The 18,067-nt window shown below is 41.8% G+C and overlaps 2 protein-coding genes across 5 annotated transcripts in view; both read left to right on the top strand.

The window, feature by feature from the left end:
• LOC308282396 (adenylate cyclase 9) overlaps nucleotides 1–6,053 on the top strand; it is a gene marked incomplete at both ends in the record, with an annotated part of 54,872 nt that extends 48,819 nt beyond the window's left edge. The window contains 4 exons of the mRNA XM_080722741.1: nucleotides 746–894; nucleotides 2,161–2,190; nucleotides 4,038–4,320; nucleotides 4,980–6,053. Coding sequence (XP_080578867.1) covers nucleotides 746–894; nucleotides 2,161–2,190; nucleotides 4,038–4,320; nucleotides 4,980–6,053 — 1,536 coding nt within the window. The remainder of the gene's footprint in view (nucleotides 1–745; nucleotides 895–2,160; nucleotides 2,191–4,037; nucleotides 4,321–4,979) is intronic.
• A 6,667-nt stretch (nucleotides 6,054–12,720) lies between these two features.
• The window catches only part of crebbpa (CREB binding lysine acetyltransferase a), a 72,999-nt gene continuing 67,652 nt past the window's right edge, over nucleotides 12,721–18,067 (top strand). For all 4 annotated transcript variants that reach the window (XM_080722222.1, XM_080722223.1, XM_080722224.1 and 1 more), the window contains exon 1: nucleotides 12,721–13,689. In XM_080722222.1, the coding sequence (XP_080578348.1) occupies nucleotides 13,602–13,689 (88 nt within the window). In that variant the 5' untranslated portion in view covers nucleotides 12,721–13,601. The remainder of the gene's footprint in view (nucleotides 13,690–18,067) is intronic.

The raw sequence follows: 18,067 nt of genomic DNA on the forward strand, positions 1-18,067 counted from the left end.
TTATCGGTGGAGACATGTGGTTGGCTACACCCTCCCCAGACCATGGAAAAAAGATTACGAAGAAAAATCTGCAGGTGAAATACCCATCTCACGCAACATATTCATTCCCATCTTCAATGGCTGCCAGTAACAGTCAGTAGCTAATTCATTACAAAGCCTTTTAAAAAATTATAATAACATAGAAACCATGAATTGGCCATGCCATACCACACAATACATCAGACTTAACTCACTCCCCATAATTGCATGTAGAAAAGGAGTAATGGCCTGCTCACAGGATGTGGGATACCATGCCATTATTCAAATTAAAATGTAATCAGCAAATAAACCTCCTGCTCCAACCACTTGGGACTGGCTTCCTGCCAATACCATGGAATCAGACACAGTTTTACAATATAATCCCAGATTCTAGATTCATTTAAAGTGGGTAGAGTTAAGCCAGAGGGTGAGTTAAGCTGATACTTTGCTACAGTAAACCAGAGTTTCCCAAACGGGTTGTGAGCCATTTTGGGACTCGGACCATTTTAAATATACCGTATTTTAACCTCTGCAAAAACAATATCTACGAGCACACCGCGAGGCGTTGTGTGCTTGTAGATCTGCTGTTTTCACTACTTTTGTGCAACGGCCTTGTATGGTGAAGCAGGGCTTTACTTTGCGAAAAAATTTACACATTTGAAACAGTGACAATATGTAAATAAGTTCTTGCTTAGTAAATCTTTGTCAATGCGTTTCTGTTCTTCAGGTGACCATGTTCCTGTGCTGTGCCACCATCCTGGCAATCATCCAGTATTGTAACTTTTGTCAGCTGAGTTTCTGGATGCGCTCTGTCCTCGCCACTGCTACAGGAGCCATCCTGCTACTGCTGCTCTACTGCCCCCCCCACAGGAACAGGTGTGAAACTACACCATTCTACACTCATCTTCTCACAAACTTGAACACACACACACACACACACACACGCACACACACACACACACACACACACACACACACACACACACACACACACACACACACACACACACACACACACACATATTTGTATGTACATCCCTGTGAAGACCTCCAAAGTTATTCTTAAATTAAAATAAAAACATCTTTTGGCCATTTTTTAACCCCTAACCCCAACCTTACTCCTAAACCTAACCCCTAATCATAACCCTGACCCCAACCTGAATATTTGAGTAATTGTAACTGTATCTAAAAAAAAATCTTAGTTATAAAAATGTCCATTTCCCTCCATATCAGAAATATTTCTCACACACATACGCATACGCACACGCACGCACGCGCGCACACACACACGCGCGCACGCACGCACGCACGCACGCACGCACGCACGCACGCACACACACACACACACACACACACACACACACACACACACACACACACACACACACACACACACACACACGGACGCACGCACGCGAGCGCAGACTCATTTCAAACACTAAAACACACAATATTTTTAACCACTTAAACCCTAAATACTTTGTGGACTGGTGATCCCCAGGGCTCTACACTATTTAAGATCCACTCATATTTCCCCCTACACCAAATCACTTCACTGAATATACTGTACAGTAGCCTATGTAGAATGTCACAGAGCTTGTAGATCTGCTGTTTTCACCAAATATTTACATTGATAGTGGAAATAGCCGGTATACAAGCTCACAACGCATCGTGACGTGTTGTGAGCTTGTAGATCTGCTATTTCCACTATTATGACAAAATAATCGCGATCATGTCAAATAATTGTGATTAGACGATTATGTAATAATTGTGACAGGCCTAGCTCTATATCTATTTGCAGTCTGGTGTAGGGAGGTCTTTGTATGTGGGTATATCATCACTGTCGGGCAGAAACCTCGCATCTCCAAGTTTCAAATGCGTACGTTTTTTCACAAAGTAAAGCCATGCTTCATTGCACAAGGCCGTCGCACAAAGGCAATGAAAACAGCAAATCTACAAGCACACACCGCGAGGCGATGTGTGCTTGTAGATCGGCTGTTTTCACTAGTTTAAATCATTTTTAAAATGATAAATACAAAACGAACGGTTTTGGACATACAAGGTTTTCACCCGACAACGACGATATGTGCTTGTATAACCAGGTCTGTCTGCTACCTCACACAGCGCTCTGCTCTCTTCCAGCTCCGGTAATGACAGCTCACCAGCGACGGGGTGAGTAGTTTCTGTGGAAACGGAGACGTTTGATAGATGAGTGACATTTGAGGGGTCAATGGGGGTTGAGGGTTTTCTAATCATCTCTCTCTCTCTCTCTCTCTCTCCCTCTCTCTCTCGCTTTCTCTTTCGCTCCTTCTTTCTCATTCGTGCCCTTTCTTCCCCTCCTTTTTTCTCTCACTCTGAGAATGTTCTAGCGGTAATGGCTGCTAAATGTCACCAGCGATGGACGTGACTCACAGCCTGCTACCAAGACTAGCCTTTTTTTTGTAGACATGTGTTATTAGAGCCTTGTGTTGCACTGCTACACTGCTGATGCAGAGAGAGAGAGAGAGAGATTGGCAAATGCATTCTTTTACCTCATCCCTTTCTGAAGATGTGTTTAAAACAATGACACTTTGGTAGAGGTTTGGGTTGTGTTTTTATCTTGCAATAGTCGGGTTTCCATAAATCTTTTTCAAAAAAATCATTTAATAGTAAGTGAATCATCAGAAAGTCGAAAAAGAAAATGCAAATTTTGCCTGTTTCCATCTACTGTTAAAATGCGATTCTTGGGAGATAGTTCATGAAATAAGCAGTTGGACAGGCGCTATTTTTCTAGTCAAGTGAGACACATTATTGAACAAGCATTTGACTTTTTATAGCCTACTTTTTATACAAATATTAATCAGGATTCATTCCATATTGGGCTGCAAGTCCCCTAGCTGTCCAGACAATATTCGTGAAAGACAAAGTTTTATGTTGAATTGGGTTGGATTTGGTTTAGGTGCCGGCTACACGGAGCTGGATATTTCTGAAGCTAGACATTTGCTAGACATTTTTTTGTGCGGTTGGGGCTTGCAGCCACACGATGCTGGATATTTTGGCTGCAAAGCTGGATATTTTTTAAACCGGATAAATAAGTGGAGACATTGAAAAATATCCGATTCACTGGATCTGTGTAGACATGGAACCCGGATGTCTCTGAAGACTTGACTGTGTGTGTGCTTGTCCCCCTAGTGGAGGTCTGGGGACTCAGATTATTTTAGACCTAGATATCTTTGTCGTGTGGACCTAGATATTTTTCTATGTGGATATCTGAAAAACCGGGATATATGAAATATCCAGCTCCGTCTATCCTAGGCCTTAGTTAGGCCTACTATTTACTTTGTAGATTTTATCATTATTACAAGACACTATAACCCAGGGCTCTTCAGCCCTGGATTTCATATATAAGATAAGAGAGAGAGACAGAGAAGAGACGCTCCACTCCTCTCCACATACTGTAGGCTACTAAGCTACTTCACCCCCGAAACAGCATTTGCGCACGATAACAGCTCCCAGCTCATTGCGGATGCGATGTGAGCTTGGACTTGGAGGTCAGCTGTTCTTGGACGTTCTGTGCGCGCGTCGCCGTCGCCGAACGGATAATAATGGCGAATGGTTTTACTTTTGAGCACAACTGCTTTGAACATAAGCAATGAAATGAATAATTCAAAATAGGCTACCCGTTTGCTTACATTGCAAGGGGTAATAGATGTCAAAGTAACTCTTTTAGCACTTAAACGAATGAAAAGTGAATTCTGACAATGTATAACATTATAAAGCCCGGTTATAAAAAAAAATATATATAAAAATTACAACTTCCTGTTGATTTTACTATTTGAATATCTGGATCCGTAGATCCAATTGGGATCTTCTTCCCAATTCTAAGGACATTCGAAACTTGATTTTTTTGTATAAAACAAAAAATAAATACTTTCAGAACCGGGATATGCATGATAAGAATCAGCTTTTTTTGCGTTTGTGTAAATGTATTTTTCAATAGTTAAAGCTGTCTCATTGTCTCGTCTTGTTACCATCCTCAGAGCTAACCTCACTGCCCTGGGTTCAGCGTTGACCACTCCAGAACCCGGCCACGACCCTCTGCCGCGACCGATCGACCTCTTGGTCCCGGAGGCCATCCTGGCCTTCTTCCTGCTCCTCCTCCTGGTCTGGTTCCTCAACCGCGAGTTCGAGGTCAGCTACCGCCTCCACTACCACGGGAACGTGGAGGCCGACAAGCACCGCTACAAGATCCAGACCATGCGAGACCAGGCCGAATGGTTGCTGGGCAACATCATCCCCATCCACGTCGCCGAGCAACTCAAGGTTTTTCTTTTGACCCTCACATAAGCAGCTTAATCTCACAAGGGTTGTGATAATACAAATTATTCACATGCATTGTTTTGGAGGATTTAGCATGCTAGGTTTTAGTTATATTAAGGCAGGGGTCTTCAACGTTTTCCGTCCAAGGACCTCCTTAGTTGAGAGAGAGATGAAGCAGGGAAAATATATTCCATATAGTTTCATCTTTGACAGCACAATCATCAGTGTATTTTGGATTCTTGAACCGTCAATACTTAATAAACGTGACCTTTCACTCTGTACTTAGTCTGCTCTTTTTCCCCTCTACACCAAAGCTATTTTAGTCTGCTCTTATTCCCCTCTACACCAAAGCTATTTGCCAAAAATAGCCGATCTACAAGCTCACAACACCTCGCAGCGCGAGGCGTTGTGAGCTTGTAGTTCTGCTATTTTTGGTTAAAGTTCTCAGAATATGGACGCTAGGGTTCAAGTGGTTAATATAAAAAGGGAGGGAGAAAAAGTTTCTATCACACAAGGATTTGGAGGACCCCCTGTTGAAGACCCTTGTATTAAGGGGCTAGAAAAAACGTAGATGGATCGATAGCCTATTATCGTACAAATATGTTTAACTAAGATCTTCCTTAGTTAAACAATCAATCACCTATGTCTTAATGTTTTCTCAGCTGACCCAGAGCTACTCCAAGGACCATGAAAACGTGGGCGTAATCTTCGCCAGCATCGTCAACTTCAGCGAGTTCTACGAAGAGAGCTACGAGGGCGGCAAGGAGTGCTACCGCGTCCTCAACGAGCTGATCGGCGACTTCGACGAACTCCTCCGCAAACCCGAGTTCACCAGTGTGGAGAAGATCAAGACCATCGGCGCCACGTACATGGCGGCTTCGGGGCTGAACATCCAGCAGCTGGCCAACTGCGACGACCACGACCCCCACGAACACCTGATGGCACTGTTCAACTTCGCCCTGGAGATGATGGGCGTCCTGGACGACTTCAACAAGAACATGCTGGGCTTCGGCTTCAAGCTGCGCATCGGCTTCAACCACGGCCCGCTGACCGCCGGCGTGATCGGCACCACCAAGCTGCTCTACGACATCTGGGGGGACACGGTCAACATCGCCAGCCGGATGGACTCCACGGGCGTGGAGTGTAGGGTGCAGGTGAGTGAGGAGAGCCACGTCGCGCTCAGCGCCATGGGCTTGGAATTTGACTACAGAGGTACCGTGAATGTGAAGGGAAAGGGGCAAATGAGGACCTTCCTGTACCCTAACTGTGGGGAAAGCTTATCGGGGAGCCAAGGCCAGCTGTTGGAGGGCAGCGGCGCCGGACCCTCGCCCTCCGCGGCGGTGCCAGCCAGCAAGACTTCGGAATCGGGCGCGGAGGCGACGGCTCAGATTCCCTCCTCCTCCTCCTCCCATCCCGCTCCTTCGTCGTCCGCCTCCTCTCCCTCCACATACGTACCCCTACGCCAAAGCAGTGCCGCCGGAGGACTTTCGGGAGCGCAGCCGGCGCACGGCCCGGCTGAGCGCGCCGCGGAGAAGGAGGAGGGATACAGGGACGCTCGGCACCGCCCCGGCCACTCCCCTGCGCCCCCAGAACTACGCCGCGAGCCCACTGCCACGCAGGCGCCCTCCCCGGTGCAGCCCGCGCCTCTCGCGCATCAGGAGGAGGAGTTCGAGGAGGACGATACCGAGGTCAATGAGCTCTCGAAGCTCAACGGAGAGTTCTACTCGCGCCTCTGATTCCTCCTCCGGGTCGCCCCACCCCTGCTGCTCCTCGCCGCTGTCTCTCAATGCACGTCTCGCCAGGACTGTCTGGTGGCGTGTGTGGGTGAGATATCCCTTCCTTTATAGTGTGAGTGAGGAGGCTCTTCTTTTTTTCCAGAAGCTGTAGGAATGGAAGTGGGTGTAGGTCCCTCTTGATGAACACAAGCCATGACTATTAGCGGCCAAAACTATGAGGGCTATTAAAGGTTTTTGTTTTTGTTTTGTCATTAGAATGTGGCTTGGATATTGGGGTGGGTTGGACCTGTGTTGAGCACAGCGAAACAAAGATGAGAAATGGCCAAAGGGGATAGGAAGATATAGAGCTTTGTTGGCGATATATATTTTTTTCTTATACGTTTTTGTCATTAAGTGCCTTCAGGATTAGAACAATGAATGAACAAATGTGTCTATTGAACAAAACAAAAGTGTTTTGAACACCCCGCCACCAACAACACCTAGACTGTGGAACACTGACCATATTCATATGGCGGTCATTTTGCTCTTACATCATAGTCGGGGACAGTGGGAAATCCCTACAGGATGGGGTTTCCTAGCCGAATAACCCGCCCAGAATATGGCGTAAGTGCAAAATTGGGCCATCGTGTGAATGTGGTCAATGTGTAGTTCCTTACTCCCTGCTTTTTTCAATGCAAATATTTGTTAAATTGTTATTGTTGTGCCATATATTTCTTTTTGTAACTTGATAAAAAATCTTTACCTGAGTTCAAAGGAAAAAAAATATTTCTAAGTGCCAGTGGAGCGTAATGGGTAGAACAGGGAACTAAGATTAGAATGAGGGACTGACTACAAGCAGTATTAATTTGTGTTCTGCTTTGACATGAGGGCTTGATACAGTATTCATTTGTGCCAGTCTCAGAATAAAGGGACATATTAAATAGGGCCGCATAGAATTTAGTTTGCGTAGTAGCTACATTTACAAGTAAGTCACAGGTCTTGCACAAACAATGTCTCCTCGACCACTTGTATTGAGTAGTCATTAGATAGCTTTTTAATAAGACTGTTGTAAAAAAAAACAAAATCGATTTTAAAGGACAGAACAGTAAGGGAATATATTAGGAAGGAAATGTGATTTTAAACAAATGAGATCATTTGGTTATCAGAAAAGCAGGAAGACACTTTAAAGATACTTAAATGGAACTGTGAGTGACAATCATTATGTAGTGATGATCACAGACTTAACGAGATAACACAGTGGTCCATGTTGACGTTGGTTAAATTGTCAAAGCACAGATTATTAGATGGCGACCATGACATGTGTTGGTTTCTATTTCTCTGTGTGCAAACCCTGAGACTAGACGACATTCTGAAAGGTTGCTCTGACCATCAAGATTCGATCATTGTCTGCCTTTAGCTTTTGTCATATCATCGTTGTCGGATGGAAACCTTGCATGTACAAAACCGTTCGTTTTGTATTTATCATCTAAAAATGTACTAAACTGGTGAAAACAGCCGCTCTACAAGCACACAACGCCTCGCATCGCGAGGCGTTGTGTGCTTGTAGATCTGCTGTATTCACTAGTTTTGTGCGACGGTCTTGTATGATGAAGCAAGGCTTGGCTTTACCAAAAAACATACACATTTGAAACTTGGAGATACAAGGTTTCTGCCCGACAATGCCCGTCAAAGGGTTGGAATTTTGACTTTTTATCCAACCATAACCTCTGCATTGAGAGGTCCGCTACTGTATCAATTTACTTAAATTGTGCCACTTTAATTGAGTGATCTATAGGTGCAATGCAATCTATATTTTTCAGCTGATTCTTTTCTAGTGCCTCAAATTATGACAAACTGTATTTTTTTATGTGTTTTTCTTTCAATATGTTTTTTTTAAATCACACTTGCGTCATGATGATGGATTATGATTGTATGTTTGAGGGAATGATGCACCTTGTGCAGTTCTTGCTGTGACTATTTTGATCAAATCCATCTAGTTTGTTTTTTTCCTTTGCTCTTTGATGTTCTCTATTTCTCATCAACTACTTGGCTGGGAATAGTGGTGTGCCCATGAAATAACTCCAAAAGTTTCCTCTCTGCTGATCACTTGTCTTCTATTTAGGGGTGGGCGATATGGAAAAATACAATCTCCCAAGCTGTATCACGATAAACGATTTTATCACGATTCTTTTTCACGTTGGTTTTATGGTTAATTTTCAAGTTACTTGACTCTCTGGGTTCCTTTTGGGAGGTCTAAATTGAACTTTACAAGTATGTAACTCTGACAGTATACAAATGAAACCAAATGGACCCTTACGGGTCCAGTTGGTTTCATTTGTATACTGTCAGAGTTAAGTGGAGACCTTGACAGGCTCCCTCAATTGTATCATGATATATACGATATCTCTGAAAAGGCATATCGTGGAGACATTGTATCGTCTCAACGATAATTATCACCTTATCGCCCACCCCTACTTCTATTGTGAAACAAACAACATGTTAGGATTCTCTACTTTCCCATTTCTTCTTCTCGTGTGTGTGTGTGTGTGTGTGTGTGTGTGTGTGTGTGTGTGTGTGTGTGTGTGTGTGCGTGCGCGCGCGCATGCGTGTGTGTGTGTGTGGGTGTACATGTTTGACAGACGTTAGACTGCACACAGGTATATATGTCCTGGATAAAGCAGGGCCTTACTGAAACTATGAGGACGCATTTTCAGTCAACATTCCCTGGACAAATAAAGGTATAAAACTGTTGTTCAATATTTGATCAGTTTGGCTTTACTTCACATGATCTTCTATCGTTGAGTGTTCAATGATCTACAAGGATGGGGAGCTGATCCCAGTTATTTGCCTTGCAGATTTAGAAAATAACCACTTATAGAAGCAGAGTAGGAAAAAAAACACAGTATACCATTGGAGAATATCAATTCATATTCAAAAACAGTGACAGAAACAATCATATGATTCCCCAGTCACAGTGAATAGATGGCTACTGACTCATTAACAATATGTTAGAACTTCTTTTGTTAGATAACATGCGCCCACTGTGTGCTCCATCCTGATGCAGTCCTTAAAGATTCAAATCATGGTTAAAAACTATTGAAGGTTCCTGCAAACTGATATGATTTCTGAAATGCATATAGGGCGTTCCACATTTTGTTTTGTTTGTGGTTTTTCAGGCAGAAAACTTGGGAGACTCATCAAGGATGCATAGATATGCAGGAAGAGACTTAAACTATTTCTTCTTTTAGCTAAACATGTGAGATTATAGGGATTGCTAATTTTGCCACATTTGACAAAAATTCTAAATCAATCAGCTGGTGGAGTTCTGAGGTGGATGGGCACACCACTCCTTCTATAATAGCACACATCTGTACATGGATAAATAAACTGAAGGATTTAAGTACACTTATGCTGGCTGTGATCTCTAATACCAAGGGGAAAGGGGGTGTTTGTGATTTTGAATGTGAATGAATGGTGGAGTGATTTCTCTTCTTACTATTCAACTTTCCTGCAGTACCATGTCCTTTCATTTGGTTCACAAATTGTATTCACTTATAAGAGCTGATCTTTTAGTTCTAAGTCTAATAATAAAAAAAAAAATGCATACATACAACATTACCATTTGAAGTGAAACAATATTCCTGCCACTTTCAGAAGCAAAGGCGTAACTCTTCAGATGGGAGGTCATTGAGTCTGTATTTACATATTTATTTTATGGTTTGAAATCTCTCCTTTCAGCATAATTTACATTTTTGGGAAGAGAAAGAAAATCACAGGGTAAATATCTTCACAAGGAACATTTTTACAACCAATAATTATTAAACGGCAACAGCAGTGTATGCAGGACTGTTAGGACACACACAGAAACCATAATGATGTTTCACTTACAGTAGTTTGTGTCCGTTTCTTCTAACATTTATCTCCTCAATTGTTTGGAATTGAAAAAAAAAGAAAAGAAAAAAATCTTGATTGACTGTTTGACCACTACATACATTCAAGGTCTTAGAGCTATCACCTCAGCACTTATATGTTGGAACCACACGCTTGGTTTGCATGCCTCCACCAGATAACTCTTCAAAAAGCTTTGCTTATCTGCATGATTTCTATGTTTTCAACGATTATAAATGAATGGCCTTCACTCTACAAGTGTATCATTGAACAATGTGTGCCAAATATAGAATAGACACATTTTCCATTGGAAATTTCAATCAGACATGCCAATTAAGAGAACACCTATGAGAAAACAGGTTTTGTATTGACACTCTTTAGAAATCACTGCATTCAAACATCCTAATCACTGACGTAAATGATTACAAATGATTGCACACATCTTTTTACGATACTATTTGCTAGTAAATTCAACCCTCGTGTTTTGACCACACTGGGACAAAGTATTAAATAAGGCAGAGTTGGTTGATTTAAAATGTTTGTGTATTTGTTTTAATTTCATGAATCGGATGATGATGTTTTGTTTGTATGTTTTTGTGCACATTACCTATGTACCATTTATCAACACATGATCATAATCTGTACACAATTGCACAAAGCACTCAATGTTTGTACATATGCATAGGTATTATATTTCACATATGATTTTTTTTATACATGTGCATGTGCCAGATTTTGACATCATGAAAATCAATGAAGAAGAAGGAAAAAAAATGAAAGAAATAATCATTGTTTGTCTGTTTGAGTGAGAATGGGTGATGACTTTCATTAGCCGTGTTTCATTGTTGTTAAAAATACTCATTACGCCACTCAGCCACTCATTCCTGGTCTAAATTAACCAGTTTGCTTGTTCAAACTGGTCAAACGTTCTCGCCTGTATAAAAGTTACAAATAATCTCTGACCTACTGCAGCAATGTCAAAATGGTATTATGTGGATATTGTGGAAATTAGAATTAACTTGGAACAATAAGAGCCAGTATAATCTTGGAGTATTACCACCAGATTAGAGAAATAAATTCCTGTACACGCACGCACCCACTCATGCACAAGCTACTAGACTAGAGTATTTGAAAGTGAGCCTCTTTTTGACTAAAATAGACTACACATTAAGTTACTGCTAAAACGCCACTGGTTAATAATAGTAATAGGCCTCTGGCCTTATTTGAACAAAACTACATTATTCCTTACTCTCAAGGTGGGGTCCGGGGAACCCCGGCCCAGGGGTCCTTGAGGGGGTTCCAGGTTGTTCCCAGCACAAATGTAATGTTAAAGTTCTTTTTTCTTCTTCATGTTTACACCCTCAAGAGTTATATTAATTAGTGTAGATTGTGGAACCAAAGATTTTAAAAACAAATACATAAAAATTGCCTCTTTTATGGGTCTGTGGCAAATGGACCCATCCCTCACTCTAGCCGCAAATTGCAACACTAGATTTTTTTATAATCGGATGAACCTAGGGTTGCAATACCTCCCATAGGCTGCCAATGCATCAAAACGTTATTTTGCTATCTGATTGTATTAAACGACGTCAAACTCACCAATATTGCGGCTCTATGGAAAGCTTGGAATTTACTCTTGCTATCTGCAAAGTGTTTGTTTCTGAAAAATCCACTGTATAATTGTTATGATTTATTTTCTGTCAAGAAATCCGAGCAGACATGGTTTATTTTCTAAGTGTTGAACTTCGGAAGCGCTTGTCTTCTATAACGCCATGTCCCGCTGCCTCCTGCATAATGTGACATTTAGAACCAGGTGGTCACAGGACCGTTGAGGGATTTTCCACGAGCGCTTCCAACTCCAGGACTTAGAAAAAATTATCACCTGAACCAAATTTCTTGGATAGAAAGTAACTCATAACATGTCTACTGTGGATATTTCTGAAACAAACACTTTGCAGATAGAAAGAGTAAATTCCAAGCTTTCCATACAGCCCCAATATTGGTGAGTTTGAAGTCGTTTAAAACAATCAGATAGCAAAAAACTGTTTTGATGCATTGGCTGCCTATGGGAGGTATTGCAACCCTAGATTCATCCGATTTAAAAAAAAATCTAGTGTTGCAATTTGCGGCTACCCTCACTCATACAGCATGAGTCCATTTGTACACTCAAAGTTAAATTAATAGTGAGGACATTACAGCGATAGAAATCGTATCAAATGGGGGCATGTGGCCTAATCCAGTGCTTCCCAAAGCTTTTAGCTCAAGACCCAAAAGAGAAATTAGACGTTTGCCTGGGACCCAAACTATAGTTAAAACAGCAGATCTACAAGCTCACAACACGGCTCGAACCATTTTCACTACTTTTTAAACATTTGGTTTCTAATTCAAGGAATTTCTTAGATTTTTCTTTTATCCATCAATGAAATTACTTAGAAAAAATGTGGCAATTTTTTTTTTTTTTTTTTTAAATCTTTCTAAATAAATAATGACTCAAAACAAAATGTAAGCAAACATAAAATAAAGGGACTCATAAAAATGTCTCCCACAAATGGGTGCTTGGGAACCACTGGCCCTAATCAATACCAAACTGGGGGGGGGGGGTCTTTGAAATCCAAAATAAAAAAGTTCCCCCTCATGCATGGACCACTGGCGCCCCTGGTGGTCGGCCAGCGTGCGTGCGTGTGGCTTTACGTAGGGCGTGATTGCGCGACCCCTCCCCCCTCCAGCACGGTCCATCCGAGGGAGAAAAAAAAAAAAAAAACTTTTTTGTATCGAAGGAATCAACAGCCGCCATCTTGTCGTGGCTCGGAATTATAGGATTTCGGACGAACACTGTTTTTTTATTAACAAATCGAGCGGCCTAACCGGGGTTTGACAGTCTCCTCGGCACCGAAACAACGTCCCGTCGTCGCCTGGGAAATATTTCGGGTGAAAAAGCCGGATTTGGACGTGCTGTTCGTCGGACAGAAAAAGCCCCGTATTATTATGTGATTTCCCCTTCAGAGTGGAGTGTGAGTGCGGCGCTGCTTTCAGCCCCGTATCGCCCGTCCTGCTCCGCAGCGGTTATTGTTTACCCGTACAACAACCTCACCGTGGGCACCGACACGGGACTCTTTATCACTCTAAAAAGCACTGCATTTTTTTAATGCATTCGTGCATTTTTGTGGATTTTTTTTGGTTTGCATGAAACAATTCGACGTCACGCAAAATGGGCTGTTTGGACAAGTTAAATTAAACGACCTCCCTCGGAATGCAAGCATCCACGTGAATATCTTTTTGCAACATTCTGCCGTTGAGTTTTTTTCCATGGGGGATTTTTCATTGGGGGTTATTTAACGATAATAATGTGGGTGTTGGGTGTTGGATTATCATGGGGTGAATGGCGGTGGCGGAGCGGGGCGCTGTTGCATCTCTTCTGAAAAAACAACTGACTACTTCACACACTGCAAGGCAAGCAGCAGCTAACGGCTAACTTAGCCTGCTAGCCAGAGCAGCCAATTAAGCTAGCTATTAGCCCGAGTTAGCTGACATTAGCAGGCTAACAGCTTGCTAATGTGCTAACCAATTAAAAGGTGGAGGCTCCGGAACGAGTGTTCCTGTCTTGATCGAGTTTTCACCCTTGCTTTAACGCTATCAAAGCAAAAAAACGACCATAACGACCAACGGATCGCCACCAGCGCCATGGCTGAGAACCTGCTGGATGTGGGACCTCCCAACCCTAAGAGACCGAAGCTCAATTCACCTGCGCTGTCAGCGTCCGATGGACCAGGTAAAGAAGGCCCCGACTAGCATCTGTCTCAGTGGTTCTCAAACTAATTTAAATTTGAAGGTCTCCCCTTAACTTTGACAGTAGTGTCAAAGTTACAGACCTGTCAGGGTCAAGTTAGACCCCCATAAAGGACCTCAGAGAGTCCCTGAAATCCGCTTTGAGAACCACTGATCTGTCTGTCACACCACAACAAGCACAGTCACACCTTACAGTTGTAACCGTGGTTCTCAAACTTTTTCACGTCAAGGACCCCCAAATTGACACTTAATAGCCCGTGGACCCCCATTTGAAAAGATATGCATGCCAGGGACCCCCATAAGAGAAGATTGTGACAGCTCGGTGATTATCAACCATTTTGACATGCATTAGGACCCCCATTTAATGGTAGTTCTATGTCTGGGACCCTAATTTGGTAACTCTAGTGTATGCCTACTGGTTTTAACTGTACAGTTTGTCAGTTAAACTTGTAGATTTCCTTTACTGTCTAGTTGATCTAGCATGCATCTACAAATGTATACGTCGTGCTGAGTGCATGCAGACATACACAACTATCAAAGGTTAATCCCAGAGTTTGCAGGGTGCTGGTATTCCTATAAAATGAGGAGGATCCATCCTAGCTGTAGTAAAGAAGAACATTTCTTTGTTACAATAACAGATTGTGCTGATGGTAGTGTCAATACTCTATTTATATTGACAGCCCATTAAGTCAGCCAGTTGGTCCCAAAACATTTTGATACAAGAAAATAAATTGCTGAACTGTGTTTTGTGTTGAGCCCAAAGATCAGTTTAATCTTAATTTGATGTCATTCACATGCTGTAACCTACCCTGTACACTTATGTGTTCTTTGACATCATGGATAAAACGATGATCATGCAAATAAAATAAATCGACTCTTACATAATATTATAAAATGGTTCACTAATACAGTGGTTTTCAATGCGGGGTGGGGTTTTGTTTGGGGGACCACCGGGGGTCCTTGAGGAGGTTCCAGGGGTTGCCTCAGCCAAATCAGGAGTTTTCTTTTAGTTTAGTTTAACTAATGTACTTGACATTATTGCAATGTTTGTAGGGGTTTAATATCACAGGTATGACTATTTATCAGCGTTTTATTTAGTTTAAAACCAAAACATCTTATCTGTATCCTAATTATAAAAATAAAGAAATGCGTGTCTATGGCCTAATGAAAGTCAATGTAGGATTTTAGTGGTCTCTGACATGGAAACATTGTTAAACCTCTGCTGCACTAAACATTTGCAAATTGATGGACACAACTTGATCAACCTGGTCTCCCTGCTTTGGGCATGTCATTATTAGGTTAACATTTTTACAATGCTTCGCATGTTGTTGTGATCTTAGTTCAGCTGTTTAAGCTATTTATGATATAATGAAGTATATGGGGTACAGCGATCAATTACATCCTCCTACAATAGTCTAGGGTCGGGCCATTATTTGACTTTCTTTATATTGCCAGTTATGCAGCCGATGTGTTGTGATTTGTAACCACTTTCAACCTGGTGTCCTACGTTTGAGTATTTCACAAGTGAAAATATATAGATATATTCTAAACACTTTAAACCTGATGTCCATAATTTGAGCATGGCATAAGTGAAAATGTTGCCATTTAAGTTTTGTATGAGGCTGGTTAAATAAAAAAAGTTAAATTATTTTATATAATACAATATGTATCATTATATTATTTTGTTTGACAAAATATGTGTCCAAACATCGGTAATCTGTGGTCTACTAGGACTCAACAATCTGACATCGGCATCATCAGACCCGACAAATCTGACATCTGTCAGTCTGGTTCTAATATAGTCCCAACTTAAGTGCTTCCCAGTTGGCAATTGTGATGAACAGGTCCGGTGGGACGACATTGTGGACCATCATCAACAGTAAATTACTGCAGACAAAGAGCATGCTAGCTCACTGTGGCAACGGTCATGCTTGGAGCCTCTCGTGCAACACCCCTTTGCCCTGACATTTGGCCTTTCCCTTCTGCAAGGGAGGGGCCCTGTATTAGGTTGCATGTCTCATTTTGGGGTGTATGATAGCAAATGTTTCTGTTACGTACACGGGCACTGGGAAGTAATTGATCTATGTCTTTAATTACATTACGTGTGTGTTGTGTATTTTTGAAGTAGTTTGTTGATGGGGGGATACTTTTTGTTGGTGTGACAGCGGGCAAAATCAAGCTCCCTCTCCCTCATTGAGGCCATCTGTTACACAGCAGGGTTCCTCTGCCCCCTTGTCTTGCTGTAAAAAGTAATCCAATTGCAGGTTCATGTTATTTCATTTTTAGTTATTTGTAAACTGGTTCTATATTTCGTTTTTAAATGCAGCTTTCAATAGCTGCAGGATAGGTTCAGACGATGACTTGTGGGATACTTTTTAAAACCACGTAAACCCTATGTACTTTGGTGTCTATACTTGGTCCCTTTTGTGTCCCTCTATGTCTACATTATTATTTATTCTCCGGAAAATAACATATCTACAAGCTCATGATGTCGCATTTTCAAATAATTGAGTGATGTAGTTAACTCGATCTGGATACTGTGGAAAGCTCTGATAATTCCACAATACTTACTTTATGCTTTTCTCTGATATAAAATGTGATTCCATAATTTTATAACAGGAAATAACTCCTACATAATTGGTAGAAATGTCTCGCCGCCGTCAAACTTTGTTGGCTAGTTCAACCCCATGTGTCAGTCAAAGGAATGCTGCATGCTCCTCAGTGCTGCCTAAATGGCACATTTATGGCCCACCAGGCAGACGCAAGCTCATGACGCAGCCTCTAATGGAGCCATTTAGGTTTGTGCCTGCAGGCAAGGAGGAAAAACCCGGAGAAAAACAGTGGAAGGGGCAGGAGAGTAAATGAGTGGTGATGGAGGGGGTGTGTCGCCCACCCTTACCAAAGAAAGCGCTTATGACTGCGCCTTTTGCCGGCAGAGTCCATAGCGTGGACTGATTGGTGGTTTTAAATGCCACACACGCCTCTGAGGTTTAATTTAAGCTTAATGTTTACCCTCATTTGAATCCAATCTCTTGGCTAATATGGCCATATTTGCAGTTCCCTTGTGCGGTTGTCTGCTCTTTCTGTTTGAAGACCGTGTGTAAGTTTGATTACAGAGAATAAGGGAAAGAGGATTGTTGGAAAATGTAATGTAATGATTTTGTTAGACGAAGAATATTTGTTGTAGTTTTAAAAATACAAAGTCTTTTATAAACTTTCTATCAAAGCTTGAAATGTACATTTTCCTGGTCCTTACTGGGATCTTCATTAGCAAGGAAGATGCCAGTGTTTCCCCTAAGTTGTAACCGTGGCACCTCTTTCGCACGTGCAAAGCAAAGCATGAAATATATTCCTATAAATCTTAAGTCAGGTGTCCATGATTGACAGTGTCACTGTGACTACTTACAACCACGAACATTAATTTAAAGGAGTAGTTTACCCCCAAAATGACTTTTTTTCTATTGATTACTCACACCTGGGAGATTTGAGTTAAATCATATTTTTTGTTTTTTGTGCATTCCTTAGACAAAAAAATGATTACAATGAATTTAACCCAATTGATTCCGGATGCATTCGGAATCAATGGGGTAAATTGACTATAATCAAATCTGTCTTAGGAATGCGACAAATACAAAAGAATATTCTAACTCCAGTCTCCATGGCATGAGTCATTTTTGGGGTGAACTCCTTAAGTCCTTGTTCTCTTCTTTATGTAAGTCTACAAATCCACAGAGCTCTGTGGATTCCTCTATAAACAGTACACACAACACCACCAACCCCTTTCTTTTTCTCCCAAATTAAGTTGACGTGGGTCGGATTCTGCAGCTAGTGATGCCCACTTGCCTCCCAATCATCGCTCCTCATTGTAGGCATGCAGGTGATTCGGAGAAAGTGTTCCACTTCCACAAGCGCTGGTTGTCTGCCAAATGGACTCACATTAGAGCCTTTTCCGCTGGCTACTTTTCGAATATAAACTCGAAAATCGTGCTCCCCATCAACAATGCCAATTTATAATTGTAATATTATTGATTAGTCAACTTAACGAGGTAAAACTTGTAAGGATCATGCAATCGTGGAATGAGCAACCCAGCTAAACGTGTGTAACCAAAACCCCCCAATATGTATTCACTCTCAGTGGCAGTGGCACCTAAGCAGGGTAAGCAGACAGGCTAATAACTGCTGTAATGTGGGACTCGGGAGAAGTGAAACAAACTTTTATATCATGACCCTATATATTATGAGGGAATGTTATTGGCAAATGGAAACTCCAGTATAGATAGCAATGCTGGAGTTTTTGTTTTCACCGTTGATGCGTGTGTGTCGCGTCTCGCGGTCATATCCGTCATCGCGTCCATTTCATA

The sequence above is a fragment of the Nannobrachium achirus genome (genome assembly GCF_963921795.1).
Source record: "Nannobrachium achirus genome assembly, chromosome: 3".
Taxonomy (NCBI): domain Eukaryota; kingdom Metazoa; phylum Chordata; class Actinopteri; order Myctophiformes; family Myctophidae; genus Nannobrachium; species Nannobrachium achirus.